At 34.7% G+C, this 21315-nt stretch overlaps 1 protein-coding gene across 2 annotated transcripts in view; it reads right to left on the bottom strand.

Moving 5' to 3' along the window:
- The window catches only part of LOC150103011 (poly(A)-specific ribonuclease PARN-like), a 322707-nt gene that overhangs the window by 295039 nt on the left and 6353 nt on the right, over positions 1 to 21315 (bottom strand). For both annotated transcript variants that reach the window (XM_090397872.1, XM_090397871.1), the window contains exon 2: positions 18854 to 18931. In XM_090397872.1, coding sequence (XP_090253998.1) covers positions 18854 to 18931 — 78 coding nt within the window. The remainder of the gene's footprint in view (positions 1 to 18853; positions 18932 to 21315) is intronic.

Genomic DNA, 21315 nt, shown 5'->3' with positions numbered 1-21315 from the left:
ATGAGGAAGAACACTGGAATAAGATTAATTTATTACAGAGTAATCAAAATTAAAGTATCTCTAAGGCCTTGTAGAACATCATCCGGTGATCCAAATACTCCATAAGGTCTTAAACAGAAATAGTTTAATTTTAATTACTCTGTATGTGTGTACACACACACACACACACACACAATTCTCCATTTACACAGAAAAAACCATGTAAGAAAGAATACATTGCATATGAAAAAAATAGAATGGTTGCAGACGGGAAAATCCAATACGAGCAATAAGTTATTTTCAAACAAAACATTTGAATAAAACTATTTAATTTTAATGGAATATTTTTTATTTTAAATACTTATTTAAACTATATACATATGTTTCTTGCTTAAAAAAAATGGTGTGTCACTAATAAAAAGAAATTCGAAAAGGCCCAAATACACCCGTGCATATGGTTATTGGTTAAATTTTATTCACCATCACTTTCTGACAGTAGCCACATTCCTTTGTGTGAGACTGGAATTAAATCACTTCCACTACTTGAAACACTTTGGCCACTAATTTCCAATAATTCTGAAGGTTGATTTTTTTTACCAAGAATTCTGTCATTAATTGTTGAGATCCTGTTTTTACTAGATCTTTGTATAATTCTTCATATCGCTTCATATCGTATCAATTCTGATAACACCAACTTAACGAGCTGGATGCAATCCAAAGTAGAAAATTTCTTCCACACATCAATAACTGTCACTAAATTATCCTTATCTAGTTTATCCAAAATGTATTGGAATGGTCTTCTTGTAGCAATCACACCCTGGTCTAGTAGTTGTATTAAGTAGCAGAATACAAAATTCCACATTCATGTGTTCTAAAACAGGATGGCCAGGTGCATTGACTATAATCAATAAAACTTAAAAGTCCGGATTTTTTCGATCAAACAGTGTTTAACTTATGGAGCAAAACATTGATGGAACCATTCATTAAAAATTTCTTTTGTAACTAAACCTTTTTTGTTTGCCTTCCAGTATACTGGTAACGTGTGCTAAAATCCACACCTTTTATTGCCCGCAGTCTTAGGAATTGATTAATGAGTAATGGTTTCATGATCTATTGAAGCATTGCTGCAAAATAATAGTATCACAAGATCCTTAGTGCTTTAAAGCCACCAACACTTTTTTGCAATTTCGCTATATTAGTTCTATACAGTTCAATAATTTTGGATAGTTTTGAAAGAAATTCCCTAGCTGCTGGCTCATCTGCAGCTTTTTCTTTTACATTATGAAGCTACATTATTATCTTTTGAGAAATTTTGTAAGCCAACCTCTGCTTACAGAAAAATCACAACTGTTGTTTCATGTTGTTGGCTCCTTTTCCCGAACCTGTTTGTACAACCGTAAAGCTTTCTGTTTGATGACATTTCCCTCTAAAGGTATTCCTTTTCATGAGCAATTTTCCATCCACATCACTAGGGCCTTTTCCGCCTTCACTTTTATAATGTCTCTCATATACGATGATGACTTACACCTAATTTTGTTCCATAAAGAACAGATTTTCTAATGGCCTCTTCATTTTTCTTAATCTTTCTCAACTTTTGTTCAATCCAAAATATTTCCCTAAGGATGCTGAACCCTCTCCAGCTGCTAAATGATCTAAAATTTGGATCTTAGTTTCTAAAGAAATAGCTTCTTTTCTTCTTCTGCCTAACTGAATTATCTGACATTGTGATTAATGGGGTAATGTTATGAAAATATCTGAAAATAATCAATAATTAATTTTACTAATCTGATATTACACATACAAAACTTCAAAATTTAATACATACTTGTATAACTCTTGCACAAACAAAACACAAGACATGTAAACATTTCGAACTGTAAACAAGAAATGATTGTTTAGCAAACATCTTAACTCCTTCCGAGCAGCTTTATATAGGCAGGTCTCCCATAACAGACCAACTTAACTTCAAGGAATCAGCATAGCACCCTTCTGCTTCCAGGAACCAACAGCAAGTGAATATAATGGATCATTTGTCAGCTTAATTTCGGGGAAATCATAATTACAAAAACTGATATTTTTGTTGTCGCCACAATTGTCTACATTCTGTAGCATAGAATAATCCTTGATATTTAAAACATTGCAGGGGTCCCCAAAATTCAAGTACATATACTTATGTACCATTCTAGGAAACGATAATTATAATGGAAATACCCTTTTTAACAGAACTGAATTCAAACAGAAATTTTAAAAATAAGCACCATTTGAACTGTGTTAAATCAAAATATACCATGTAAAAATAAAATCGCTTTTGTTTTCTAAATCGTGTTATTTTGAAATCATTTAAAAGAGAATTAGCTGTGTGTAGGCCTCCGTAGCTCAGTCAGTATAGATGAAGCTCTTCAGTCGGAAAGAGCTGGGTTTGATTTCCATCCATGACATGAGGAACCTTTATCTGGTCTTCTTTCGACTAAAGGCGAGTTTTTTTTCAACCAGAAACTCAGGTTTTTCGTCCCCAAGAACAGGCAAACCGGCTCCATGAACACACATGGATTTACAGCCATGAATACTTATGACCCAGCCAAAGGTCTGATTTGTCTGCTATATGCTGATCCTAAGCCCAGATAAATATGCAGGGGGTTGGGGAAAGCAATAGTGAACTATCCTGTAAAAATCTCATCAGAAACACTTTATAGCAAGAACACTTGCCTACAAAAGTTATCAAGAATCAGACATGACTGAAGGGTTAAATCATCACTCACACACTTCATATAATAGGTTTTCACAGCTATTGGACATGTTTTAAGGAAAATCACTTATATGACTATACAGCCAAATGTTCAATTAGAAATTTCTAGAAGACTTCATCATGTGCATAGTACACAGAAGAAAAAAGAGATACACAAAAAAAAACATTACTTTGGTACATCACTAAAGTTCTAAATTATTAATGGATTGTTCGCATCAGAATGGATTTACAGACTAGCTGAGTTGTTGTTCTTGTGCACAAGGACGTGGTCTTGAAACCACCATAGCTGAATAGCAGAGGTCGAGATTAAGGTGAACAGGATTTAGTGCAATTCTGTTGATTCTAAGATTTTTCTTTCAAGTTCATCATAGCATTTGTAAATAATTTCAGATCTATCCCAGTTTACTGAGTGTATAGTGGAATTGTTATTTATTATTCATTTCTGTAATCAGCTGCGCCATTTGTGCTATATCTCTGTTAAAGAGAATTTTACTCCAAGTGTTTACTAATTACACAAGGATTTAATTCTGATGGTGCAATGACTTAACTATTTCTTTTAGAATCTGGAAAATCACTGACTCAAGGTTAAATAAAAAAAATACACATTTAATGAAACTAAAACATTATACATTTAAATAAAATTACATAACTACAAAATTAACTGGATCCAAGGCCTTCTATAGAAAATAAATCAACACTTGAGATTTTCTTAGCCAAAAATATTAAAATGATTCATTCTCTGATTCATTCTATTACTGGATTGTTTGACATATACTTAATCATATCTACCAGACTAAACACCTAGTTTTCACAACAACAATAATGTTCAGAGTCAGTTTCTTTGTTAGGCCCTTTCCGAAAATGTAAAATTTTCTTCTTTTCATTGGGATCCATTTTATATCTCCCTTATGTAACATACAATATTATACCTCCTGTCTTACTGAAGTATAAATATTCTCACCTCTTGCAGTTCTATTTGATGATTTGATGAATAATTTACTAATCTTTGTAGTAGAGAAAGAAGTTTCTTCTACTACTTCATAAATAACATATCTAAGTTGAGTTCTTCATGTTAAGCCACTTTACAGCTTCAAATTTCACCAATTGCTTTTTCAATAGTAATCCGGTGTCCTTAAGACAGAAGATGAAACTTTCCATTCAGCATTTCCTTGAACATTCAATTAGAATATCAACTACAATATCTTCTTTTATTTACTAAATAGTTGTTAACATTCTCAACTCTTCCAGTTTAAAGACTCACAGTTCGACGATTCCTTTTTAGAATCTTCTATTAATGTTCTCCCAACTGTCACGTAAAACTTAAAAACTTCCTAAGAACAATATTCTCCGGCTGCCGTTCTCAAATTTCCCTAGCTCTCTACTTGTTTTCCTCATTCCCCCCAATACTGAACGCACTCTCTCTGTCATCTGTCAATCACCCATCAAACTCCTCGGCGAGAATGCGCACTCCATGTAAATGCAAGCAAGAAGTTACGTTAATAGCTGACAAGTCTCGTTAGTGCAAACAGAATGTCTTCATTTGAAAGTTGTGTTAATTTGAAATTAACACAACTATCGAGATCCAGTAAGTATGTCAATTTTCAAATCGTTTATATTTCATTTTGACAATAATAATATCAATAATGGGCACAATCGCAAGTGCCGATATATGTGTTACAAAACAAAAACTAATGATATATTAGAATATAGAAACATTTGTAAAGATTCATAATTGTAAATTATGATTATTTTTACAGAATGATGGTCATTGGATCAGAAATATTAAGCACGTGACTGAATAAACTCGCCCATCCTGCCTCCTTCATTTCGGATTCCATCATTCTTCTCCAAGTTAATTTTGGACGACCTCTAGAACGTCTTCCTTCTGGAGCCCAACTCAGTGGTACTTGGGGAATTCTGTTTATCCCCATGTGAAGAACATGTCCGGTCCATTTCCATCTTCTTATGCAAATCTCCTCATCTATTGACTTGGAGAAGGTTTTCTTTAAAAGTTCCTCATTAATAATTGTATTTGGCCAGAAGATATTTAAAATTCTTCTTAAACACTTGTTTTAAAAAATGTCCAATTTATTACTATGTGCTTTCATAAGTTTTCAAGTTTCAGAGATATATACATATATATAGCAGTATTGCTCGCACAACAGATTTATAGACATTAATTTTCACTTTAACTGTAATATTTGATGCTTTCCATAATTTGTTTAGTGACCTGAAACAATTTTGTGCTTTAGTAATTCTTTATAAAACGTCTTTGTCAGTGCCACCTTGTTTATTTATTACTGATCCAAGGTATGTAAAAATACCAACATCTTCAATTGTTTCATTTTTTAACTTAATTTCTTATTTATTCGCATGACCTTGGTTTTCTTCTTGTTTATATGTAGACCCACAGTTTCTGTGCAGCGAGCAAAGACATCAGTTTTTAGCTGTGAGTCATTTAACTTGGAGGACATAAGCACTATGTCATCAGCAAAATCAAAGTCTTCCAGTGTGGATGTAAAGTCCCAACGTATTCCTCTCTTTTGATGATTAATTGAGTTTTTCATAATCCAATCAATTAATATTATAAATAATAGACCAGATAACACACAACCCTGCCTAACTCCAGTTTCAATGATAAAGAAGTCTAAGTTTTCCATCTACTTCCACACAAGACTTGCTGCCATCATACATATTCTTAATAATGTTGATAAATTTATAAGGTATTCCGCATTCTTCTAATATTTTCCAAAGTTTCTCTCTATTTACTGAGTCAAATACTTTACTGAAATCAATGAAGTTTAGGTAAAGTGGGGCTTGAAATTCTATACATTGTTCGATTATAATATTTCTAAGAGTAAATATTTGTTGAATGGTTCTGCAACCAGTTCAAAAACCTGCCTGTTCTTCTCTTAGTAAATTTTCGATTTCCTTTTTTAATCTATTAATTAAAAATTTTGGTAAAAACTTTTGTGGGAATTGACAGCAAACTTATTCCTCTCCAATTTACACATTTAGTCAGATTTCCTTTTTTAGGGATTTTTATAATTACCGTATATTATCGCATACAATGCGATCCACGTATAATGCAAACTAGAAATTTTGTTTGAAAACTAGCCCTAAAATGACATGTCCACGTATAATGCGATCTGGTAATCTTGTTCCATAACATTATAAATAATACAATACAAATTAACGAAAGAAATATTTATTTTAAAACAAAATGTCAAAATACAATACAAATTAACAAAAGAAACATTTATTTTAAAACAAAATATCAAAATCCTTTAAATTCTTCATCTTTTGAGTCATCAAACATTTCATTTATAAATTCATCTGTAGTGATCGTGTCATCAGTGTAGCAGTTGTCGTCATTGTCTTCATGCTCTCCATTTTGTTGTGTATCATCCTCGCTTTCGTATATGATGTCAACTGTGGATCCATCCATTGAATTAATTATTCCACATTTAAGAAATGAGCGTTGAATCATTTCAGATGGTATCGAATCCCAAGCTTCTTTAACCTAGCTGGTGACTAGCGTGATCTCAGGCTTCTGAAAATTCCCACCCTTTGTCATCTTCACCAAACCAGATGACATCCATTCTCTCCATTTTTCACGTAAGTGATCTTTAAATGGCTTATTCAAGCAGACATCAAGCAGCTGCAAAACGGAAGTTAGACCACCTGGTGTGACTGCTAGATCTGTACATAGCTCACATGCTTTCTCTTTGCTTGCCTCTGATAAATGCGCCCGGAACATATCCCAGACTAGCATGCTTTGTTGACGTATCAAGCTACCTGGACGTATGTTCCATACTTGATCCAGCCACAATTGTACACCTTCTTCATCCATCCAATCTTTCTGATTGGCGCGAACAATTACACCTGGTGGAAATTTCATATGCTTCAGAATTTTCTTCCTTTTAAATATCACTGTTGGCTTTAATTTGGTTCCATCTGCCATGCATGCTAGAACAACGATAAAACGCGTTTTTTCATGTCTCGTTGTTTTTATGAAGACACCCTTTTCATCAACTGAGTTTACTGTTCAATTCCCAGGCATATCAAAGTACATGGGCATCTCATCCATATTGCCAATTTGGGAAAGTTCATATCCGTGACACTTCCGTAATTTTATGATAATTTTATGGAAGGACTGCACTTTTTCTTCAAGCTGCTTTGGTAACTTCTGCGCAATTTTTGTTCGGTGTTGTAATATTAATGCTTTGCGTTGCATAAATCTGTTGCACCGCCCAGGCGAAGCAAGAAAAGATGAAATACCTGGTGTGTCCTTGAATTTACCATTCTTGAGTTGTAGAGCTCGAAAACGAATTACATTTCTTGTTACTATAATGCCATCTTGTCGTTGCATCAAAATCCATTCATTTAGCTCTTCTTCGAGTTCTGGAAAGGATGCTACATCTCCATGACAGGCACGTTTCGTTTTGGGGATTTTTTTCAAGACTGTCTTTTTGCTTACGCCAAAAGTCTAACATTACTCTCTGCTACACCAAATTCTCTCATAGCAACACTGTTATTATGTTCTTCTGCAAACTGCACGACACGCAATTTAAATCCTGCTTCAAAAGATGAACGTTTACGTGTCTGCTGGCTCATTTTCAGGCTAGGTTTGTTTAACGAATAATATTTAAAATGAACTGTGGTTAAACTGATATACCTAACTGTGCTCTATCTATCTCACTGTGTTCTATCATTCGGCGGCGGAGCGCGCATCGTATCTGCGCATAAAGCCAGTAATGTAAGTAGCTTTATGTGCAGATACGATGCACGCTCAGTCGCCAAATGTGAGTGGGTGAAGGAGATTTGGTTGCATTGGCATTAGGTAGTATATATTGTGTGTGCAAGTCTAATAAGATGTTATATTTTTTAGGATCCACATATAAAGCGAACCCCAAACTTTAAGTAGTATTTTTTATTCACATAAATTTTTCGCATTATAAGCGATAATATACGGCACTGCTTCTTTCCATTATTCAGGAATTTTTTCTGTCTTCCATATTTCATTGTATAACCTTTGTAATTTAGCAGTAGTTGTGTTGAGATCAGCTTTTAACATTTCGGCATTGATATTATCATTTCCACATGCTTTGTTAGATTTTAATGCTTCAGGGCATCTTTGGCTTCGCCCAACGAAATCTCGTCTTCGGAAATGTTCTAAGTGAGTATTACACTAGTTGTAATATTTTGTGCCTGTTGAGATCCTATATCTACCTTTACATTTAAAGTTTCTTCAAAATAGTCTCTCCATCTTGCTTCGATTTTGGAGTCAATCGTCAATAACTTTCCTTGTTTGTCTCTAATGGAGGAAGGGATTGCTTTTTTGTTAACACCGATTTGTTTTATAATCTGAAAAAATTGTCTAATTTGTCCATTTTCTGCAGCATGTTGTGCTTCTTTTGCTAATTCATCAATATATTTTCTCTTGTCAGCTCTTGCAGCTCTCTTTACGCTTTTATTTAGTTCATTATAGCGATTGCTATGCACCTTATATAATCATTCTGAATTTGCATTGTTCATTAATGATTTAATCTTTTTTCTCTCTTTAATTATCTCTAAGTTTCTGCAGTTAACCATTCTTTATTTTCCTTTATTCTTCGTTTACCAATTACATCTTCAAAAACTTCATTATATATATTCCTGAAGTTTTTCCAATATTCTTCCACTTTGTTTTCTACTGTTAGATCTTGATTTTCCTCTATTTCTAATATATTGAATCTGTTCTTTATCTCCAAAGCAAACTTTTCTCTTGTTTCTTTAATTTTTAATTTTTCAATATCAAATGTAGTTCTTGAACTTCTTTTCTTTCTTAATACACTTTGAAGTATTAATTTCAACTTTGTCACTAATAAGAAGTGGTCAGAACCAACATCTCACATTAAGCATGGATCTTACGAATTTACTATTGAAAGCAACATGAAATCCAAGTCAATTTATGTATTTCTTTATGCTTGAATTTGCTTCCTCCAATGACAAAGTTGTTCATTTCACAAAAGGATACAAACATCATGCCATTTTCATTTCGGTCTCCACAAGCCTCGAAACCTAAGGATTTTTCTTCTACACGACCTTTTACCCACTTTTGCATCAAGATCGCCAATGAGTATTATCACATCGTGTTTTGGAATAGAATTTATTACTTTTTATAATCAGATAATTTTCCTAGGGAGGGGGTGATTAGCCCTTTGCCGAAACCCCAAAGGGGACCAGGCTATGCCCCTGGGGACTAGGTCTCCATTTATTGCCTCTTACGATACACAGGAGTGTGGTTGGGGTATTCTACTACCCGCCCCAACATGGGGAGCTTAATGCATTGCCAAAAGTTATTTCTACAATTTGTTCTAAAGAGGCATATAAAAGCCTTATAGGTATTCAAGTTGAGCTATAGACCATTCGGTGTCAACAATTTGTTCTTGAAGAAGTTCTCATTTAGCTTTATCATAAATCACTTTTGTGAGTTCAGTCTTGTTGAAAGGAAGATGATCCTTTGGTTTAGATAACTTTTTTGTTCCACTTTTAACATATCAAATTTTCTAATTAATTTGAATTTATTTCTGTTTTGGATGTTAGTGACTTGAAAGGTAAGCATAAGTTTAATGCATTGTGAAGAGTTATTGTCTACAATTTGTTCTAAAGAGGAGGATAAATAAGACTTATGGGTATTCAGTTTAGCTGCAGACCGTTTGGTGTCAACAATTTGTTGTTGGAAGTTCTCATTTAGCTTTATCATAAATTCATTTTGTGAGTTCAGTCTTTCTTCAAAACAAACTTTGGGAATATGTCACAGAACTATGTTTTAACAACACTAACCTGTTTATAAGAAAAGCAATCCTCTGTAAATTTCTGACACTTTTGTAGGTAATTATTAAATAACTTAAGGAATTCACAACATATACTGGAATATAAATTAAAATAAACTTTAATATATACTCCCTATATTTCGGTAACGTCACGTTGCCATCTTCATGGGAACATAAGATAAAGACATGTGCACGCAGGCACTAAAAACAGCAAATGAGGTCGAAGAGAGGAACCCGCAAGCCTGATGGAACCTTTTCTCAGTTTATAGAAAACCCACACATACAGGAAGGTACATTCACCAACAATCCCCCCCCCCAACAACAATATGGAGTTATTAAGACACTATACAACAGGGCTAAACTAATCTGTTCAAATGACGATGCCCTAACCACTGAACTAAATCACATCCTTAACACTTTCTCAGCCAATGGCTACAATCCCCCAAAAAATACTAAAACCAGTAAACCACAATCCCTCTTCCCCACCTTCACAATAAAGATTACTCTAAATCCATCACCATTCCTACATCCGGGGCACCTCGGAAAAAATTACCAAAATCCTAAAAAAACATGACCTGACCTCTTGTTACAGACCATATAGAAAATTGGCATCCCTTATCATCATAATCACAAACCATGGGCTCAAAGCCCGTTGATGTCTGATGCCTGTTTCACTATCTTCTTCCACCTTTCTTTGTCCAGTGCACAGTGTCGCAGTTTTTGTACACCCATTCCACACCAGTCATTTATATTGTCTAACCATTCTCTGTATAATCTACCTCTTCTTTTTAAACCATCCAAAATACCAAACATAAATGTCTTTATCTTCCAGTCCTCACTCATTCTGCAGATGTGTCCAAATAATTGCAGCTTCCATTTTATAATCTTCTGCATTAGATTCTGTTTTGGTTGTATCTTCTGATAGAGCTGTTCACTGGTGATTTTCTGTACCCATCCTATTCTTAGAATCTTCCTATAACAAGTTCCTTCAAATGCCAAAATTCTTTTTCTTGATTCCTTATTTATTACCAACGTTTCAGATCCGTACAGTACACCACTGAAGATGCATGTTTCCAGTACTCTTAGTTTTGTTTGCAAACAGATCACTTTACTTTTCCATATGTTATCCATGGCCTTCAGATTTGTTCTTCCCTTTGCAATCCTGATCTTTATTTCTTTTTTACAATCCAAGTCATATGTCAGTTTACTTCCAAAATATGTGAATTGGTTTACATTTTCTATATCAGTTTCATCCACTTGTATCTTTTGTTTCATGTTCTTCTCACCAAATACCATTGTCTTTGTGTTTTCAAAGTTCATAACAAGTCCAAATCTCTTCCCTTCCCTTCCTCATTTAACAGTTTCAGTGTTTTTTATAGTTCTCTTTCATCTTCTTCAATAATAACAATGTCATCTGCAAATCTCAGATGAATTCTCATTCCGTGTACAGACATTCGTTTGGCATCTTCCTTCAATTTGTCCATTGCTCTTTGTAAATGTGCGATGAAAATGCTTGATGATATTGGGTCTCCTGTCTAATACCTCTGCTTGTTTTAAACCATTTCCCCAAATCATTAACTATTCTAACTGCTGCAATTGCATTCTGATAAACATATTTTAATATAGCTATTAGTTTTTTTTTTATCAATTCCATAGGATTCCAGAACTGCTAATGTCACTTTCTGGTCAATACAGTCAAATGCTTTCTGAAAATCAACAAAGCAAGTATATATGTTTTTATTTTTTCTCCCAGCTTTCTCTGCTATTAACCTCATTGTCAAAATCTGTTGAATTGTAGTTCTATCCTTCCTAAATCCTGCTTGCTCGTCAGCAAGGTATGCTTCCAACTGTGTTCTCAATCTTTCTGTCAATATGATCATCATCACTTTACCAAGATTACTTATCAAGGCAATTGTTCTATAATTTTTACATTCTAGCTTATTTCCTTTCTTGTATAATGTTACTAATATTGATTTCACCCACTCCTCTGGCATTTTCCCTTCTTTCCATACCATATTACATAGTTGGTGCATTTCTGTAACCATGCTTTCACCACCATATTTAATCATTTCTCCAGTAATGTTATCGTTACCAGGACTCTTGTTGTGTTTTAGCCGTCCTATTGCTTTTTCTACCTCTCCTCTTAAAATGTCCATATCATGCTCATTACCACGGTGGTGATATCTGCTTTCTTCAGTCAGTTTCCCAACACTATCTGAATCTAGTTTTTCTTCATATAACTCACTACAGTATCTTGTCCACCGCTGTACAATTTTTTCTTTATTCATCAATACTTTGCCTTTTTCATCTTTAATTGTGGTCTGTTTTGGTTGCCACTTTCTATTAATGGTTCTGATCGTTTTGTATACCTCTCTTGTTTTATGCTCTCCATAGTACTGTTCTATATTGTTGCATTGGGCTACTAACCATTTCATCTTATCCATTCTGACTGCTTTTTTCACCTCATTACATTTTCTTCTATATTGCTCTTCTATTTGTTCTGATGTATCCCTTCTTATCTTCAACACTCTTTTATCCTGTACTAACTTCAGTGTTTCTTGTGTAATCCATTTCTTCTTGATCTTTTCTTCTTCTGGTACTGTTTCTTCAACTGCATCTTCTATCGCCTTCATTACTCTTTTCACTCTTAAATTCGAGTTTTTTCTTTCTCCACACTTTTAAGTTTCTCTTCTAACACTGTTCTGTACCTTCTTCCTATTTCTGCTTCACTTATTCGTGCTGTATCTCTTCTATTCTGATGTTGGAGTTTATATTTCTTTTTTAATTTCAACTTGATGTTTGCAATCACTAAACTATGGTCCGAGTCTATATCTGCTCCTTGAAAAGTTCGACATTGCTGTACTAATGTTATCCATCTTCTTTTAATCATATCAATCATGTTTTTAGTTTTCCCATCATTTGATCACCACATCCATTTTCTACACTCCTTTTGTTAGAATCTTGTGTTACAGATCATCATCTCATGGTCCACAGCAAATTCTAACAATTTTTTACCTCGTTCATTTCTTTCTCTGAAACCATATTTTCCCATGACTCTTTCCCAGCTATCATCATCTATTCCAACTTTGGCATTCCAATCTCCTTCAATAATTAGCACATCTTGCTTTGGTATTGTTTCTATTGTCTCTGTGAGATCTTTGTAGAATAAGTCAATATCCTCATCTGTGCATCCCTTATCTGCTCCACTAAAGACCAACCACTTCCCCTAGACCTATCTGGTGTATACCAGGTCCCTTGCAGCGGTAAGCTCCTACTTTGGCCAAACAGGCAGGACAGCAAATATCAGATTTCGGAACACAAGGACTACATCCGGTTTCGCCAGTACAGCCACTCTGGGCCTGCAGATCATGCTCTGGATACACGCCACAGAATACGATGGAAGAAAGCCACAGTAATACACCACAACAAGTTTAAATTTGAAAGACTATTCATAGAATCAGCCTCAGTCCTAAGAAACATGCCAAACCTCAACAAATCTGGATGCATGAGACTGCCCCAAATTTAGGAGACGTACATCATGAGAACTTCAACCCAACGGCCAAGAATACTTAATACAGCTGACTAGGGGGCACCATCAGGACTTTAGGAAAACAGTAGTTTTCTCTCTTCGACCTCATTTGCTGTTTTTAGTGCCTGCATGCACATGTCTTTATTTTATGTTCCCATGAAGATGGCAATGTGACATTGCCAAAATATCATCATCATCATTAAATTCCTGCAAAGTACCCTCAAGGGGTGTACAGGATATGACAGTACTACATGAAAAAATTACATCATTACCAACTTCCTATCTACAATTTTACTCCAAATCAGTCTGTTACTTGTCAAGACTCCAACATTATCAGATCTTATATTTCTATCGTCTAAGGCACATTGTACCATATCAATCCACCTATATATTGGTCTTCCTCTGGGTCGTTTTCCTGCCAACCTGGCAGTGAACATTTGTTTTGCTAATCTTTCCTCTCCTATTCTATTTAAGTGACCATACCACCTGAGATTAGCTCTGCTAACGCATTCCTGGATGCTGACAATGTCAAGTTCTTTCCTAATATCCTCATTTTTAATATGATATTGCCATTGATGCCATCTGTTCATGCCTATAATCTTTCTCAGGACTCTCATATCTGCGGTCTCTAGTCTTTGGTCAAGTGTTTTACTTCTGACCCAGCTCTCAGATCCATAAGTTAAAACTGGTTTGAACACTGTCTTGTATACAGCTAATTTAGTGTTCCTACTAATTTCTCTATCTTATTCCATATGAATTTATTCAATTGACTTCCCACCATACCAGCTTTGCTGATTCTGTTGTCTATTTCTATATTTAATTTACCATCTTCAGTAAAAATCATGCCTAAGTAGCTGAAATGTTTTACTTGTTCCACAGGTTCTCCATTCACAACACAGTTGACATTTTCAATGATTCTGCCTATTTTCATAGTCTTTGTCTTTTTATTGCTGACCTTCATACCATATCTATTACAACAGCTATTCAATTTAGTCAGAGAATCTTGCAGACTTGTAGCGGATTTATTTAGAAGTATAACATCATCCACATAAAGCAAAGAGCTGACATTAACATCTCCAATTTTGATATCCGGTTTAATGCCACTTTCCTTCATAATGTGATCCATATAGATAATGAATAACAGAGGGGATAATGTACATCCTTGTCTCACACCAGATTTAACATTAAACCATCTTCCAGTACTTCCTTCAATTCTAACTGCTGACTTACAACTCAAATAAAGACGAAGTACTGCTTGATATAATGCCCCATTGACACCATATAACTGCAGCGTATTGAATAGCTTCTCTCTTGGCACCTTGTCATATGCCTTTTCCAAATCGACAAAACTTAAATACAGATCGTTGTTATATTCCCATGCTTTCTCGACTATTTGTCGTAAAGTGAAGATCTGATCCTGACAGCCTCTATTTGGCCTGAATCCAGCTTGTTCTTCACCAAGCTTTTCTTCCACAATTCTTCTCAACCGTTTCTCAAGTATACTTGCATAGATCTTGCCAGGAACACTCAGTAGGGAAATACCTCTGTAATTCTCACATTCAGTTTTATTTCCCTTTTTATATATGGGTACTATGAGAGCTCTACTCCAATCATCGGGAATTCGTCCCTCTGTCCAGGCTTTCTGAACAGTGCAGCCACTGTAAGACTTTTATACCACCATACTTCAGAATTTCTGCTCGAATATCATCTACACCTGCTGCCTTTCCACATTTCAAGCGTTTGATGGCTTTTTCTACTTCAAGTATGGATATGTATTCCTGATTGCATGCCTGGTCAGTGTTTTTTTATCACTATGCTGTCATCACTGCTTGTTTCATTTAGCAGTTTTTCAAAGTAATTACTCCATACTTCAAGGATATCTTTTTCTCCTGTTTTCATGTCACCTCTATCATCTCTAACTCCTTTTACAGCACTCTTTCCTCCATTCCTAAGCTTCTTCAACAACCTCCAGAATATTTTGCCACCTTCTTGATATTTATTTTCTATATTCTTGCCAAAGTCCTCCCATGACTTTTGTTTAGCTAGTTTTACACACTGTTTAGCTTTCTTACATTTGTCTCTGTATTCTGTAAGAGTAAAAGCTGACTTATTTGCCAGGAACTTTTGATATGCTTTCTTCTTTTCCTTCACTGCCTCTTTAACTTCCTGTGTCCATCAGGGAGTTCTGATTTTTTTATCCTTGCAGACAACCTCACCACGTGCCTCTCTGGCAGAATCAGTCAATGTTTTCTTCAGAGTTTGACACTGAATCTCCAAGGTTTGATTCCTGTTCTCAAACTCTTTCATTTTCTTTTCAATAATCTTTCTGTATTTTAGTCTACAGTTCACATCTGAGAGCTGCTCAACTTTTATTTGCTTTAAAACTTTCTTACATGTTATTCTTTTCAATATGAAATTCAATTTTATCCTGCTCAAGACTAAATAGTGATCACTTCCAATTTCAAATCCTCTGTACACTCTGGTGTCCTGCACCAGGGAGAAAACATTACTATCAACAATAACATAGTCAATGAGAATTTTCTTATTCCTAGCCTCTTCTCTCCATGTGAATTTGTGCACATTTTTATTCTGGAACATGGTGTTAGTAATAACCAGTCCATGTCCTGAGCAGAAATCCAATAGATATTTGCCATTATTATTAGCTTTGCTCTTTTCTCCAAAATTTCTCAAAATATTTTTGTATGTCTCACAATCATTTCCTACTCTGCTATTTAGATCCCCAGCAAGGACCAACTTTTCATTTTTCATTGTGTCAGTTGCTTTTTCTAAAGCCTCAAAAAATTCTTCCACTTCTACCTTAGTGGAATCTTCTGTGGGACCATAGGCACAAATAAGTCTCATTGTCCAGTTCCCCATTCTCATATTTTCCCACATTACTCTACTTGAGACTGACTGCCATTCAAGAATATTAGCCTCATATTATGTGTTGAATACTATGGCTACTCCTTCTTTTCCTTGATTGTCATTGCCTGAATATAACATTTTGTATTTATTGCTCAGAAAGATCTCACCAGTTTTGGTCTTTTTTGTTTCAGTCACCACTATTATGTTGATCTGGTACTTATCTAATTCCTCAGCTAGCTCCATTTCTTTGCCATTCAAGCTTTTTACGTTGATAGTACTGATCTTTAACTCTGGTGATGTTGAGTTGAGGTTTGTTTTCAGATTTGTTCCAGTAGCTGACTTTTCGCTGTTCGCCCTGGTTCCCTGGCGAAAACAACGGGGGCCTTGTTTAACCGGGTGACGCCCCAGCCAGCATGAAATTTTATCATGTTGTACCATCATTTTTTATTTTGGTTTAACCAATAAGAATACAATTTGGTCGGCTAAATCCCAAATTGTCAGCCCATCCTCGTTCGTTCAGTATCAAAGTAGATACCCAACAGGGTGCACCACGAGAAGGTGAGGATTGAACATTAGGTCAGAAGGCCTGGTCGGTTCTCCGCATTCCTTTAAAGACTATGTGGAGGTCTCCTCTCAGTTATACAGCTTTGACCCTTAAGCACCCCTTGCCAAAATATAGGAAGTATATATTAAAGTTTATTTTAATTTATATTCCAGTATACGTTGTGACTTCCTTAAATTATTTAGTAATCATGTGCAACCAACGTATAAGCATTTCTACAAGAACTTCTGTAGGTAGCCTCATCATAAAGGCTAGAGATTTCATATAATAGTTTTCATGGCTATTATACATGTTTTAAGGAAAATCACTTATGATTATATAGCTGAATGTTAAATTACATTATAATTAATTTATTGTTAAATTCACTACAAGTTTAGTCTTTCTAGAAGACTTCATCGGATGCATGGTACATAGAAGAAGAAAAAGATACACAAAAAAAACATCACTTTGTATGTATGTACACACACATTGAATCAATATATATATATATATATATATATCTATATATATATATCTACTTCTACTCTATAATATAAAATGATAAGCTTTTTGGTAACATTTTTGTGTCACGTTTTTTGTCTTATGTCTAGACATATCCACAAGGAGATGTGTTTTGCATTATGGGAGATACTGAGATAGGAGTGTTGGTAGCTTGCTCCACCTTTGCAAGGAGTCGACTGGTGTTGTACCACCTTACCCCAGTCCTGAAGATACTTTTAGGCGCAAACTTTGTTTGCTCACACTTGGATAAAGGATTAAACTAAATTTATTATATTCTAACCAAGTGAAAAATAAACGTTCATCATTTTTGAAATATCAAGAAATGATAAGACATCTGTAATCTGAGAGGATGTTTCTTCCCAAATATGTTTTACTTCTCTCACTTTCATTTCCTCTTCCAAACTCCTCAGTTCTGGCTTACATGAACTGAGTCTTTATTTCTCCAACTTCTTTCTATCAACAACTAATAACCATTCCAGATGGATAAAACCTCAATGTAGTAGAGACCGTTTCTGGTTGTACTTACAGAAGCTGGTATGTAACATCAATTACTGTCTACTTTCCAGATGGTCTGTTTTACTGAATAACAAAGTTTCCTTCTGGAAAATCCTGCCAACTCTCCACCAGACCAGCCAACTTCAACTTTATCATCATTATTATTAAGAGAGACTTCCAGGGAGTTAGGAACTCATGAAGGGAGGTCATACAATTCACACCAGGCTGTCATACCTGCTCTTTAATTCATTCACGCTACTTGAGTACACACAACATCCAATAGCAATCCATTCCAATCACACACTACTCCATGAGAGAAAAATCTAGCCTTTGTTCTCAACTTCCAAGGATGCCCCTGCATCCTTTCCCCACCAACCATAAAATAAAATATTCCATTTACTGAAATTTTGTATGAGCCTTTCAGAAGTTTCTAAGTCTCAATCATATCATCCAGTCTTTCTCCCATTTTGCTAGTGTCTGCACTCTATAAATTCTCAATGTCTTCAAATCAGTGTTCCACAATCCTAATATCATTTTTGACACTCTCTTTTGCATTCACTCCACTGTATCTGAATCACCACAGAAACTAGGAGATCAGATCTGTGTGCAATAGTCCAAGTGAGATCTTATCAAGGCCTTGTAAAGAGGTAAAATGACTTCTTTATCTTTACATGTCAAAGTTCATTTCAGCATTGCAGTTATTCTCTGAGTTGTATTTACAGTCTTTGTTACATGATCCTTGAACTTCTTATCTTCTGAAATTCCAAGATACCTAACCTGATCAGTTTTTTCTAGCATAATCCTACCAATATAATACAACATTGAATATCTAATCACACCAAAGTGCATAACCTTACATTTATTAACACTGAATTGACAGCCATTTTCACATGCCCACAATTCCAGCCTATTCAAATCATTGTGCAACTACTGCATATCATTAGCACTACTGATTACCCCACCTATCTTTGAATCATTAGCAAATAGCTGTATGTCGTATATCAAATCCTTCCTAATGTCTTCAACTGAAAAATTCCTATATAGAGATTTTTTCAGTTAGTTTGTATATCCTAGCTTAGAATAATAAAAAAAAAAGGACTCAAACCCAGATCATTCTTTCACAACAGCATTCAGAAGCAAATGCAATACGGAGGGGAGCACTTTTTTATTTATCAAAAACTAATGCTACTATATTATCATAATTGATGTGATTCAGTTAAGCTTTTTTAAAAGTTCTTTTAAAAATGACGCTATAATTAGGATATAATTAATTTTAATGTATATAACAGCAATAATTTTTTGTTACCAACTACACTGAGAAATTAACATAGAAATTAAAAATTAATATGTGCTAATACCTGTAAGTTCAGCATCAATGGCAATGAAATCTGCTTCATTAATAGCATCTTTTACAATGATTAGCGCTTCTTTGAAATCTGTCAAATATAAAGAAAGAAATCAGCAAGTTTAAAAGATATCACATTTGTTTCAAAATGAACTGTCAAGTATTTGGCAATAACTTTATAGAATTCACAACAACAGTGATTTATGACTACAGATTCTTGCTTATTCTTTTGTTTCAACTAAAATATATACTTGGAACAAAAGAATAAGCAAGAATCTGTAGTCAAAAGTCTCAGTGGAAGGTATCATTAACTATTACTGTCCATCACATACTGAACTCTAAATTCACATAATGTTTTTGTGCTTATCAAACCTTCCACAGGAATTCCACCCTCATACTATTATCCTCAGGTTAAAAAAAAAAAAGTTACTTCTCTCTTCTTCACCCTTTTATGACTTTCCATTTCTTCCATTCTCTGATATGCTCTATAAACTTCTTATACCAACTTACATATTGATATCACTTATCTTCTTTTATATGCCAAGTTCCTCTGAAACTCTCGTTCTGTAACCTTAAGTTTACTCATAAAACTTTTTTCAATGCTTCTGCATCTGTGTTTGCCCTTACCTTTAAAATACATATATCCAAATTTGTTAGTGGTCCAGATATAGTCTAATCATATCTTTGTACATGAAGCAAAGGTTGGTCGATTGTTAGAGCCTCTGCTACTAATGGCTCAGCAAAAGGTTAAGCAAGTTTGAGCGTGGTTAGTAGTTGGAACACTCTCCCTCGATGAGTCTTTGAACTCTCTGGAGGTGTCACATAATAATAATAATAATACATCCACTTATCTCAACTTTTCAACAGTCCATATAACGGAAATCTTGTCATCTTCTCAACTTTAATAATGTCCCTGAAACTTCCATTCCTTTATTATCCATAAATCTTGTACTTCCTCCTCTCCTTTCTTGGATTTGTACAGCTCCACTAAGCAACCTGCTATCTCCATTACAAAGTTCAGTGGCTATTACACTGTAGAGCTATAAAATCTGCTTTTAGGCCAAAGTGGATTTTAACAAAATTGTGCATACAGAAGAGCTTTGTATTCTGCACCTATATCTTTCATCATTTATAGTTTGCTTAAGGAACTCTCTTTTGTTTGGTAGAAGTCAACAGCTTTGGGTATCTGAGTCCATTCAAAATGCACATTCAAGGGTATGCAAGTGTCCAAGGATTGTCACATCACCAATGTTTCCAAAATTACAAAAACCTAGTTTGTATGCAATAATTGCACTACCATGAGGAAGGAGAGTAGACAGATATATGGCTAAGCACATCTCCATAAGATTTAATACTTGCTTTTTCTTCCCCAGTACTGTACGTTTAAAGTGACTTTGTTTAATGTGCATTTTGGTTTAACTCCTAAGTTGTTGCATAATAGGAAAAATGCATGATTTTGATCACCATCCAAAACTGAATGATGTCTCATGCATACAAAAAGTGCAGCCTCATTTTTATTTCATTTTATTTTATTTATTATTATTATTTTTTGAAGTGTGTGAAAAAGTAACTTCCTGTGAAACAAGCGATTAAGAAACAATATCAATTGTACTTTGAATATAAAGCAGGTGACGAAGACAAGACATGGGATCCCCATATATGTTGCAACTGGTATGCACAGCATTTAAGAGGGTGATTAATGGGTATACACGTTCTTCAATGACATTTACTATCCCAATTAACAAATATCTACAGCTTTCATGTAATGTTGAAACACATAGTATGCCCAAAATTGCCATCAATCATAACATCAGTACCTCATAATAATACAATACCAGTTTCTAAACCACATGGGAGAAAGGCAACTCTCTCAACTGATCCAAAAGTGCAGCATACGATGCTGCACTTTTGGATCAGTTGAGAAGAACAGAACAATCTAATAAAAGATAAACTAAAAGAATGCAAAGGTGGAAAACCTCTTTAAATATGCAGACAAAAAATCTTGTTCCGAACACATTGATAGAATTTCAGAATTTACAATTATTATTATTTCATGTTGGAATATTTACATACATCACTAGGAAAGGATTAAAAACTAATTTTAATGCTTCCAATATTTCATCTCAGTCACTAATATATCTTCAGGGATTACAAATATCTCTTGTAACACACACACACACACAATGATAACACAATACTAAATGAAACATGTGGGTGAACAGATAAGGAAACCCTTATCCATTCTACCAAAGATCAGCTCCCTCTTCTCACAGTGCCTGGAGTATATAAGTACCCTGTTCCTGCAAGTTGGCTTACTTCAGACAGACAGGTAGAGCAGTGACTAGCTGTTTAGAAGAACTCAAATCGTACATCTGCAATCACCACTATGGTCAATCTGGTCTTGCAGACCATGTATTGGATACAACCCCACAGGATCTCCTGTAAGAAAATCACCATGTTCCACAATAATAAAAT

Source organism: Typopeltis vanoorti, chromosome 9 (assembly GCF_054136105.1).
Source record: "Typopeltis vanoorti isolate ZY-2024b chromosome 9, IOZ_Tvanoo_1.0, whole genome shotgun sequence".
In the NCBI taxonomy this organism is placed as follows: Eukaryota; Metazoa; Arthropoda; class Arachnida; order Uropygi; family Thelyphonidae; genus Typopeltis; species Typopeltis vanoorti.
Note: the sequence above shows the minus strand (reverse complement) of the source record. Positions and strands in the feature narration are given on the sequence as shown.